Source organism: Geotrypetes seraphini, chromosome 4 (genome assembly GCF_902459505.1).
Source record: "Geotrypetes seraphini chromosome 4, aGeoSer1.1, whole genome shotgun sequence".
NCBI lineage: Eukaryota > Metazoa > Chordata > Amphibia > Gymnophiona > Dermophiidae > Geotrypetes > Geotrypetes seraphini.
Genome location: NC_047087.1, coordinates 214,821,880 through 214,834,569, shown reverse-complemented (window position 1 = coordinate 214,834,569; position 12,690 = coordinate 214,821,880). Strand labels below are relative to the sequence as shown.

The 12,690-nt window shown below is 44.1% G+C and overlaps 1 protein-coding gene across 1 annotated transcript in view; it reads left to right on the top strand.

The window, feature by feature from the left end:
* Positions 1-12,690, top strand: part of NRG3 (neuregulin 3) — a 1,387,275-nt gene that overhangs the window by 1,280,479 nt on the left and 94,106 nt on the right. Inside the window, exon 5 of the mRNA XM_033943012.1 lies at positions 1,955-2,057. Coding sequence (XP_033798903.1) covers positions 1,955-2,057 — 103 coding nt within the window. The remainder of the gene's footprint in view (positions 1-1,954; positions 2,058-12,690) is intronic.

Here is a 12,690-nt window from a genome sequence, read left to right as displayed (position 1 = left end):
TTCCTACCCGCCAACCCGATGTTTAAGTGGTACCCTTTTTGTGAAGTTCACAGCAGTGCCCTATGTCTGGGTGGTCAGTCCATCACTTTGCTGACCCCTCTCCAAAAGATCTTTTTCTAGGCATTTTTAGCTTGGACAGTTTTTTGGGACAATAATGGGGTATAAAGATAGATGACTTAGCGGTCTGGATGAGCAAACGGCTGAACATAGAAATCGACGACTCTCGGAAAAAAAAAAATATTTTGGATGTAATTTTCGAGAATGGACTTTGGACGACTAGCACCTTAGGCCCCAAACGGATCTAGATTTTTTTTTATTATTTTGCCGCTCCACAATTGTGCTGAGGATTGTAATCTCTCTCCTAGAACTCCCTTTCTATAAGTTCAGGTACCTTGCCACTAGGCAAATGTTCCATGATTGCTTGCCCACTTATCAAACTAAACTGCATCCTGGTGGTAATTAATAAGTCTTCCAAGGTATTGTGATTATCTCTATGCTTGCAACACCCTCTTCAGTAATTTCTTGATTGTTCCAAGAAATAAGTCTTTAGTCCAAGTTTCTCAACTCTTAGAACCATAAAGAATGCCAATAAGATTAATGCACAGAACAATATTATTTCAGAGATGACAGAGACATAGGTATGCAATGTGAGCCACAGCAAAGACAGGAAATCACAGGTTATTGACCTACAAAAATCATGATCACAGGCAGACTCCTGCAGCCATTCCATCATCATGTTAATTGAAAATCTGGGCTTGGGATTAGGCCAACCCAATACTTTAGAAAAGAACGCTAGGCTATATAAACATGATGTTCTGATGTCAGTGATGTAATCATCTAAGAAATGTGCAGTTACTGGGCCCCTCTTCCAACCATCAATCCAATGTTTTTTTCTATCTTCATATGTATGTTCTCCAGGTGGCTGAAAAGAGTCTATTGTACATTAGACCCCACGCCTTCAAACTCCAAAAGCCAACTGACTATTAGGGTGGAGCTTATTTTTAAAATTTGTAAAAATGACCACATTACCTCATAATTTTGTTTCTATATATGAAGAAACACTCCAGGTAAAACATCACTTAAATTGGTGAACATTTACTGATAGCTGAATGCTAATGTTCTAAAGACATCAAATAGTAATAATTTCACAATCCGCATAAGGTGATCTTGTATATAGGCTTGCATATTAGCTGTTTAGATTCTCTACAGATTATACTATTTCTTCATAGACCAGGAATAAGGATTGAGGGCCACTTTAGGAACTATGACTGGGGGACTGACGAGGGGCTGGGGATTGGGGGGTCAAGGGTTTGAAAAATAAGGAAAATCTTCCACCTGCCAAATTCCCTCCCAGAGAAGCACCACAATTCCCTTAGACAGGTCCTTGCATTCCCTCTCTTACCCATCTGCTGAGCATAAATACTTAGCAACAACTTGTTTCCCTGTCTTCCCTGCATAACACTTCACTCTATCATTGATTGTGCAAGGAAAGCTTTTTACCATGCTTCCAGGGCATCTGGGAAAACAGCACCGATGGACCAAATCCTTTATAAGTTTGGGACATGAGGAGTGGGCTATAAATCATGACCCAGGAGGCTAGATTTGACTCACAGGCCATAGTTTGCCCATTCTTATATTAGACTACCATAAGAATTAACAAAATTAGTCCAAAAATTCAAATTCACATCCAAATTAATTGCTATATATGACTTTTTGAAACTGTATATGGCATATAAGAGATGTTTGTAACTTTTATGCAGTGCTTCAGGTATAAAGACAAGCAGTGGTAATTTTCTAAACAAAGAGGTACAAGGTTAGAATCAGAAAAGGAAGCAAGTTTGGAAAGGTTGCAGGTCCCTGTCTTGAAATGACATAATAGAAAATTGCCACTGAATATGAATAAATTTTTTTTTATCAGTTTTGTTAACATACAATATTTTTTTATTATCCACAGAGAGTGAAGAAGTTTACCAAAGGCAGGTTCTGTCTATTTCTTGCATCATCTTTGGAATAATCGTTGTGGGAATAATTTGTGCAGCATTCTACTTCAGAACAAGGTAAGATGCTATTCTTATAACCTAAGTTGTAGACTATGCAATAAAGCATGGTTTGTTTTCTTATTAACTCCTAAGTTACCTAATTTCATATACCTTCATAGACGCACATAAAACATTGTTCCTTTCTTACCCCCTCCCCTTTTACAAAACTGTAGCGTGGTTTTTAGGTTCAAACAATTTTTATTGATGCAAACAACATAAAATACAACATAAGAGCACCTCATTGTGCATAATACATCAACAATGCATCAAATAAAATAAAATAAGAAGCATATATACCCCCACCTCTCCACCCATAACCCCCCCCCCCAATGGTATTCTCTATTTCATCTCACTATGACACATCAATACGCTCTAGGACATCCATCTTAAGACCGCACTAAGGCCCTTAGGATGCAATGTTTGTAAGTAAGGATCCCATATATGCATAAACAACATCTTTCGCTTCTCAGGCCTTCCAGCATCTCTCGCCTCCCAGATGGCCAACTGATGTAACTGGTTTTGCAAATGCCAATGCCACCAGCCACAGTGGTGACAGCTCCAATGTTTTATAATTCCTATGAGCATCAGAGCTGTTACCATTACAGCCGGCACTAAAAAAAAAATGTGCTACATTTTTGTAAAGAGGGTTAATTATTTTTATTCACATTTTCTAGACCAGTGGTTCTCAAACCTGTTCTAGGGGACCATCAGGGTTTTCAGGATATCCCTAATGAATATACATGAAATAGATTTGCATGCATGCATTAGAAAAATCCTAAAAATCAGACTGGTGGTTCTTCAGGACACTTTCTTGTTTTTTTGGTATAATAATTTTTATTAGTTTTATACAAACAACTTATAGAAAGTGTAACAATTATCTTATCATAATTTAACAAACAACACTTTCATACTATGTCACATTTATGAAATATCTTTAACCCCCCCCCCCCCCACACACACACACACCCTATCCCTGTCCTGGATGTGTATGAAGAGTATTAAATGATATATTTAAAAGAAAAATAATAATATGAATCCATCTTAAATTTTAATACTTTTTCTGAACGTTTCTGTCTGAAGAGGGGAGTTAGACAAGGGTGTCCATTATCTCCTTTACTGTTTGATATTGTTTTGGAACCCTTGTTATTGGCTATTCAACAGGCAAAAGAGATTCAGAATATTCCTTACGCAGGTTGGGAATATAAAGTCTCTGTATATGCAGATGATATTTTGCTTCATTTGAGGAATCCTGGAACTATCATTCCACATCTACTAGATTTGATTGAAAGATCTGGAAAATTTTCAGGGTACAAGATAAATTGGAGTAAATCAGAGGTTCTTCCACTGAATGTACACTGTCCAAAAGGATTATTTGATTCATTCCCCTTTCTTTGGAAGGAAGAGGGTATAAAATACGTGAGGTATTTGGATAAAAAGTACATTGGATTAAATGATGAAAGTAAATGAAAAATCTTTATTGCTGAAGGTCACAGAAATGTGTGGAACCCATTACATCTGTCTTGGTGGGAGAGAGTTCAAACAGTTAAAATGATGATTTGGCCTGTGATTTGTTACCAAATGGGTATGTTGCCAGTGTTTTTTCAGGGGTCCTTTTATAAGAAATTAAATAGTATTCTTACTAAATTTATTTGGCTGGGGAAAACTGTGAGAATTGCTTTAGTATCTTTACAAAAACCAATTGTGGAGGGTGGGGTAAATTTTCCCAACTTTTATAGGTACCATCAAGCCTATATTATGCATCAGGGTAAGTATTGGATCCTCCCTGAGCTCATGGAAAATCTTCGAGATTGGTTATAGTTGGAATGGCAACTCCTGTCTCCATTGAGATTGTATCACGCTTTGAGTATCAAACTACCTAGGTTGTATAAGGACAATATAATTTTATTGGACACTTGGGAGACATTAAAATGTATTAATAATTTAACAGTTATTCCAATTCATAAATCCACCTGTCAGTCCCTTTGGCTAAACTCCAAGATTCAAATTGGCAGGTTTAAGATTATCTGGAAGCACTGGATGAAGGCGGGTATACGTACTCTAGATGATATAATTTCTGATGGAAAGCTGCTTGATTTTTCATGATTGCAACAAACATTTGGTATTGCTAAAACTCAAAGTTATAGGTGGTTGCAGTTGAAGCAGGCCATTCAGGAGGGGTTCCCTGATTGGAAAAATCTTAAAAATCAGTATAGTTTGCCAATCCTGTGCTTCCAGAAGGATTTCCTGGGACACCAGGCCGCTCAGTGGTATAAATTAATATCTGGATTTTTGAATAAGAAACCAAAAACTGGTCTTCGTGACATTTGGAGCATTGAGATATAGCATCAGATTATTGTGTCTCAATGGCCACGAATCTGGACTTGGAGGATGAGATGTACAGTGTCTGCATCTATAAGACAAACTTGTTTTTTCTTATTATATAGAACATTTTGGACTCCGGTTAGATTACAGAAATTAGATAGTTCCAAGTCTAATAGATGCTGGCACTGTCATCTTGAACCTGGGACATTAGATCATCTATTATACTATTGTCCCTTGATACTTCAATTTTGGAAATCCATTTTGGATCAGGTAAACAAAGTACTGGAAAATCCAGTGGCACTAACATACGACACTGTGCTATTTGGCACTTTAATGAGAGCTAAAAGTCAAATATCATCTCACAATAACAAACTTCTCTTTATTATGACAGAGGTTGCCATACAACTTAATTTAAGGAATTGGAAAAACTGGGATCAGTTAAACTATACCTTTTGGTGGGAGTCTTTGTGTCACGTCTTTAAAATGGAATGTATATGGCTATATAACGGGGGCATTATAAGAATTTTCTGGATATTCGGGAGCCATTGACAAAATTTTGCAAAGAGTGATTGTTGAATTTTACCCTTGATCATGCACGTCCAGGGTGGGTGGGTGGGAGGGAGGGGGGGCTGGAAAATATTTTTAATTTTTAAGTTGAGTGCAATTTTTCAATATGGGGGGTGATATATGTATTTCTCATGGATTACAATTTTGATTGAATTTAGGTGCTATTGTAGTGTAATATGATTGTATAATATTGTTGTACTTATTTTTGGCTTCAAAATGAATAAAGATATTTTTTTTTTAAAAAAAATTTTAATTATGCATAATAAAGGAATCCAATGGGGTCCAAATCTCTTTATATAATCAGGATTCACCTTTTTGTTCTGCCAACATTTTTTCATATCTATAATATAGACACTGGGCTTCTTTTACAAAGCCGCATTAGCGGCTGCTGCGTGGTAACGGCCCGAAGCCCATAGAGATTTAAAGGGCTTCAGGGCTTTTGCTGCGTGGCTTTGAAAACAGGCTGACAGTGTCTCCCACCAGAACCACTGTTCTAAACTGCCTTTTGCTGCCATGAAATTCAAGGTAGTTTACAATAATAAAGACATATAGAAGAAAGGAACTCAATAAATTATGCCAGAAAAATAAATACAATAATATAGAATGAAAAAAGCAATAGAAACTTCAGTCTCAGTTGCAAATATTAGTAGCAGCAATTTATTTACAAAAATGAAAAGGCATTATAACATTTTCATCTTTGTTTTCCGTTCCTTTCCTGATAATTCCTAACATTCTATTTGATTTCTTACCTGCACTCACACAATGAGCAGAAGATTTCATTGTATCCTCAATGATGACACCTAGATCCTTTTCCTGGGCAGTGACTTCTAAAGTGGAACCCTGCATCATGTAGCTATAGTTTGGGCTCCTTTTTTCACATGCATCACTTTGAACTTGCTCACATAAAACATAATCTGCCATTTTGATGACCAGTCTCCCAAACTCTTGCGATTTTTCACAATCCTCTTGTGATTTAACAACTTTGTGTCATCAGAAAATCTAATTCTCACTAGTTGTTCCTATCTCTAGATCACTGATAAATGTTAAATGTTAAAAAGCAGTGTTCCCAGCACTAACCCCTGGGGAACCCTACTATTTAACCCTCTCTAGTGAGGATATTGACCATTTAACCCTAATCTCTGTTTTCTATCTTTTAACCAGTTCCTATTCCATAATAAAGCAATGCCTCCTATCCCATGACTTTCTAATTTCCTCAGAAGTCATTCATGAGATACTTTATCAAATGCCTTTTGAAAATCCAGATGCACAATATCAACTAGCTCACCTTTATTCACATGTTCATTCACCCCTTCAAAGAAATATACTAGATTGCTGAAGCAAGATTTCCCTTGACTTTGGGCCTCTTCTATTAAACTGCGCTAGCAGTTTCTAGCTCGGGGAGCCGTGCTGAATGGCCCGTACTGCTCCCGATGCTCATAGAGTTCCTTTGAGCATCGGGAGCAGTGCGGGCCATTCAGCATGGCTCTCTGCGCTAAAAACTGCTAGCACAGTTTAAAAGAAGAGGGGGTAAATCCATCTTTTAAAATTTTTAATTGCAAGATTAATCGCATAAAGCGCCCACTCACATTTCTTCCTGTATAGTGCAATATATATACAGTGGAACCTTGGTTTATGAGCATAATTCGTTCCAGAAGCATGCTCGTAAATCAAGTTACTCGTATATCAAAACGAGTTTTCCCAAAGGAATGAATGGAAACTTGCTTTGATTCGTTCCACCAACCCCCCCCCCCCCCCCGAGGCTACCGGTGCTGCTCCATCACCCCCTCCCCCCACTCTAACAGGCATCGTACCCCCCTGAACCGGCATCGCAACACCCCCCCACCCCACCCCACCCCGCGAGAACTGCAAAGCACCCCCGTGCTGAAAGCGGCATCCGCCCGCCCTTCCTCCCAAACACAGTCCTTACCCCTTCTGCTCGTTGTAAGGGTGAATGCGAGCTCCCACCTCTTGCCTGGGCTGGGCCTTGAGCATCTGCGCATGCTCAAGGCCTTCTGGCTCTCGTTCTCTCGGAGAAAACGAGATCTCCGAGAGAACGAGAGCCAGAAGGCCTTAAGCATGCGCAGATGCTCAAGGCCCAGCCCAGGCAAGAGGTGGAAGCTCGCATTCACCCTTACAATGAGCAGAAGGGGTAAGGACCGTGTTTGGGAGGAAGGGCCGGTGGATGCCGCTTTCAGCACGGGGTGCTTTGCGGTTTTCGCGGGGGGTGGGGGTGGGGGGGTGTTGCGATGCCGGTTCAGGGGGGTACGATGCCGGTTAGAGTGGGGGGAGGGGGTGATGGAGCAGCACCGGTAGCCTCGGGGGGGGGGGGGTGAAGCCGGTTAGAGCGGGGGGGAGGTGCTTGTACACTGGAACATGCTCGGTTTGCGAGGCAAAAGTTTGCTGAGTGTTTTGCTCGTCTTGCAAAACACTCGCAAACCGGGTTACTCGCAAACCGAGGTTCCACTGTATATATATATATATATATATATATATATATATAGCAAATATAATCCTTCAAAACTGACCTATTTCAATTAAATTGCCCCATAGAAAGGCTGTATATCAAATCCCATTACCCCTCTTACTAAACTAAAAATAAAATCATTTACCTTACCTTTGGTGATTTTATCTTTCTTATTCATCTCATTCCACAGCTCTGGTTCTACTTCCCTGTGCTCTATTTACTATTTTTTTATCCTATTTACTTCATGCCTTATAACTTTCACAACACAAAGAAAGGGATCAACAAATACAGAGAAAAGTAATAACATACACACAAAAAAAGAAAAATGTACAGGCCTACAGAACTGGGATCAGATGTTCTTTACATTTCATCCACCTATCTTTCCTGCTAGACCACAGCAGCCGATCATGACAGGGGAATTCCCTCCCTATCCCATCAGCTGAGCAGCAGGGACTCCAAAAGCAGCAATACTGTAACCGGCGCCCAAGTTGGAAGCCTGTCAATCATTCTAGGGCACTGGTTACAGAATCACGGCTTTGGGGAGTCTCTGCCACTCAGCTGATGGGGGAGGGGGAATTCCCCTGCTGCAATTGGCTGAGCGGCCATGGCAGGTAACCCCCGAACCCCACTGCAAGTTGGCTGGAAGGAAAGATGCCCACTTCCTCCTGCCGGCATCCCCCCACTAACATCCCCAGCAGAAGGAAGGCCTGTTCCAAATGGTGGGCCTTCCCTTTCCCGTCTTTGGGGAGTCCCTGCCGCTCAGCTGATGGGGGGGGGGGAAAGAGAATTCCCCTGTCTATTGGCAAAAATAAGTGGCTGAAATGTAGGCCAGGGTTTTCCAGTCCTACATTCCAGCCACCTATCTTGACTGAATAGGTGCAATTCTGCAACCGGTGCCCTTAAATGATTGACAGGTGATTGGCGGCTGCTTTTAAGGCGGCCACTGACTTGAGCACCAGTGACAGAATCCGGCCCTTAGTGGCTATTCTATAAGCCAGCTCCTAAGTGCAGTTAGATGCCTAACTTCCATTTGCACCCATTTGGGCTTCTATCTTCTATTTGAGGTGCCTAACTTGTGGCACACTATATCGAACTAGGGGGTAGCTGGGTGGTACAGTGGGAAGGAAGAGGTTTTGAGACAGTTCATGATTTTTGTGAGGATTTTTTAAAAATTGATTTTTTTTTTTTGATACAACATATTTTTTCTTTTTCTTTTGTTACATTACATTCTTATGGCCCTGCAATTACCTACTCAACTCTTTGTGGTTATGCTTTTAGTTAACAATAAGTTGACTAGGATAATCCAGGATAAACATTTACCAATAGTCAGCCTATTTTAGTGTTGAAACGTTTTTTATTGAAATATCACAAGACAAAAAGATATACATAGAGGACAACATTAACAATGTTCCCAGATTCCCCCAACCCATCCCTCCCTCCCAAGCCCCCCCCCCCCCCCCCACTCTGACAAACAGGAAGGAACAGCCTCGGGCCCACCTGACCATCGTAACCAAAGCAAGCTGGGAATCTGTACTCAGATAATTCCCACTCACTAGAAGAACAGGCCCAAAAACCATCCCCCAATGCAACCCTGCTCCCCCTTCCACAATGACAGCTCCCCCCTCCCCCCCAACTTCCCAGCCTTCAATCAACTAACAAAAAGAAAAAAAAAAGAAAAAAACAACTCCCATCCTACAGACCACCCCTCAGAACGAGGATAAGAACCAAACCCACCCCTACACCAACACTAACCAGCTCTCAGTACCCTCAAGACTCCACTAACTCCTCCCACTACCCCCGAACACCTCTTCCCTCCTCATGCCTCTCCCAAATCATTGAGAAGGAGACTGCGACCCTTAGGATGCAACTGCAGCCTATGAAGCTATAGAAGAATATTTTAAAAATTTATATATGAAAACATTGCTTGTCTCTTTCTACATAGCAAATATTTTTGAAATAAAAAGGTTTTCACTGCCCTTCCATATAACCTTCAATTTGATTGCAAATGAATTGAAGATGAAAGAGAATTCCATATCATTGCTGGCAGATATGGAAAAGATATTAATTGTCACCAAAATCTAACCTTATTAATAGCTGGAAAAGATAGCAACCTCTGATTTTGAAAATATCTACCACTGCCTTTTAAAAAATGAACCTACTTGATCAAATACAAAGAGACACCACCATGCAAGATCTAAAATATTAACATACATACACTGGGTTTTACTAAACGGCGGTAGAAGTTTCTATCGCAGGCCGGTAAGTGTTCATACGCTCATAGAATATGAGCATCGAATCAGTTAACTCGACGGCCTATGGTAGAAACCTCTGCCACCTTTTAGTCAAAGTAGCCCATAGTTTCCACTGGTTAGGTCATGGCTCTTCTTTGCTGTCACGAAAGCAGTGAACAGGATCAGTGCACTCTAATGAGTGAGAAAAAGAGCTGAAAGTTAAGGCAGCTTTCAAGTGATTATTACACTCCCAATGAGAGAGGCTTGGAATCTCTCTTGCCACCCCGTCATGATCATTTAGATTATGGGGACATTCTTTTGAAAATAGTCTCATAATGTTTCCTCTCTATCTTCATTCTTTCAGAAGCACCAAGAAAAGTGTATATTTTTTTTTACTCTGCTATTTTTTTTTTTTCATTTGTAAGGCAATTTGATACGGTGAGAAATGGTCACTCTTTGGGATGGTCTGCCCTTGGCTTCTCTGTTGCAATGGTATTTGAAAGCTGGTTTCCCAGATTTGCAGCCTGCTGTGTTAACCATTAGGCTGTCTTCAACTCCACAGAAGCTTGAGTGTTGTGATATAATTGTCTCACAAGTGAAGCTATTTCTTTGTTAGAATCTCTCACCCCCTGGCTAGAAAATTCAGCATATACTGTATAATATAACAATAGCATAGTATAAAATAATTAGCAGCCATAGAGGATTTTATTTTCAAAGGTTTGCTAAAGATTTTCATATTGCTGTCTGCTGAAAGCTTCTCCCAACAGCAGCAAAAGATTGCACCCCACTACAATTTTTGAATCCCCAAAACACCACCGAGTTATGTAATACTATACAGATACATAAAAGAGATAAAGCTCCTGTTCTTTAGAACTTACAATCTAGCTGATTACAAGGGGCTGCTGAAAAGTTCTCAGCTCAACCAGTAACAAAGTTGGTGCAGTCTCTATAGAGGGCTATAATTACCGTATTTTCACTCATATACAGCGCACCCGTGTAAAACGCGCACATGGGTATAGCGCGCGGGGAACATAAATTTATGTAAAGAAATTTTTATATACCGCGCACACCCGTATACTGCACATGCCGCCCCGACTCTCCCGTCGCCGCCCGACTCTCCTTTCGCCCGCCCCGACTCTCCTCTGGCCACCCCGACTCTCCTTTCGCCCGCCCCGAATCTCCTCTGGCCGCCCCGACTCTAAGCCTAAGCTAAGTTCTCTGCATTATTCTCTGGTTCTTAATAAGTGAAGCCTTTCCAAGAAGACAGTATATTAGAGTGTAAGCCAGCACCAAACTATTTACATTAGGCAGGAGGGGGTGTGGGCCCAATGAGGTATCTTCCCTTTCCAGTGCGGTTGTTCAGTTAACATACTTGCAACACAAGGGGATCTGAGGCCCAGTGGCGTGCCAAGGGGGGGGGCGGGGGGGCGGTGCGCCCCGGGTGCCAGCCCTAAGGGGGTGTTCCCGGCCTTGCCGTTCAGTCCCCCGCCACCCCCGAAGGACCGCTCGCCCCACTGACCTTCCTGCACCACCTGTGAAGCAGCCCGCAGCAGGATCGCGAAGTCAGCGTCAGCGATCCCTGCGCTGCTTCCTGCGCCGCGATCCCGCCCCTTCTCTGACGTCAGAGGAGGGGCGGGACCGTGGCGCAGGAAGCAGCGCAGGGATCGCTGACGCTGACTTCGCGATCCTGCTGCGGCTGCTTCATAGGTGGTGCGGGGAGGCCAGGGGGGCGAGCGGTCCTTCGGGGTGGGTCGGGGCATCAGGCGTGCGGGGTGGGGCGGGCGGGCAGGCAAGCAGGCTTTCAAGGGGGAGGGGGTGACAGGCAGGCAGGCAGGCCTTCAAGGGGGGACAGGCCTTCGGGGGGGGGTGCAGACCTTCAAGGGGTGCAGGCCTTCAAGGGGGGCAGGCAGGCCTTCAGGGGGGGGTGCAGGCCTTCGGGGGGGGTGTAGGCCTTTGGGGGGGTGCAGACCTTCAAGGGGGTGCAGGCCTTCAAGGGGGGGAACAGGCCTTCAAGGGGGGAAAGGCAGGCAGGCCTTCAAGGGGGGGACAGGCCTACAAGGGGGGGACAGGCCTACAAGGGGGTGGGACAGGCCTTCAAGGGGGGGACAGGCCTTCGGGGGGGGGTGCAGACCTTCAAGGGGGTGCAGGCCTTCAAGGGTGTGCAGGCCTTCAAGGGGGGAAAGGCAGGCAGGCCTTCAAGGGGGGGACAGGCCTACAAGGGGGGGAGAAGCTACAAGGGGGTGGGACAGGCCTTCGGGGGGGGGTGTAGGCCTTTGGGGGGGTGCAGACCTTCAAGGGGGTGCAGGCCTTCAAGGGGGGGAACAGGCCTTCAAGGGGGGGACAGGCCTACAAGGGGGTGGGACAGGCCTTCAAGGGGGGGACAGGCCTTCGGGGGGGTGCAGACCTTCAAGGGAGTGCAGGCCTTCGGGGGGGGGGGGTGCAGGCCTTCAAGGGGGTGCAGGCCTTCAAGGGGGGAAAGGCCTTCAAGGGGGGAAAGGCAGGCAGGCCTTCAAGGGGGGGACAGGCCTACAAGGGGGGGAGAAGCTACAAGGGGGTGGGACAGGCCTTCAAGTGGGGGACAGGCCTTCGGGGGGAGGGTGCAGACCTTCAAGGGAGTGCAGGCCTTCGAGGGGGGGGTGCAGGCCTTCAAGGGGGGACAGGCCTTCAAGGGGGGGAAAGGCAGGCAGGCAGGCCTTCAAGGGGGGACAGGCCTACAAGGGGGGGAGAAGCTACAATGGGGTGGGACAGGCCTTCAAGTGGGGGACAGGCCTTCGGGGGGGTGCAGGCCTTCGGGGGGTGCAGACCTTCAAGGGGGGGACAGGCAAGCAGGCCTTCAAGGGGGGGACAGGCCTACAAGAGATGGGACAGGCCTTCAAGGGGGGTGCAGGCCTTCAAGGGGGGACAGGCAGACCTTTAAGGGGGGACAGGCCTTTGGGGGGGACCATGATTTAGAAGTACACGGAGGGAAGAGGGTGTTCAAAGAGACGTGCATATGCCAAACTTTGGGGGGGAAGAAATAATGGGTCTGAAAATAGAGGAGAGGGAGAGAGATGATGGACTATGGGAT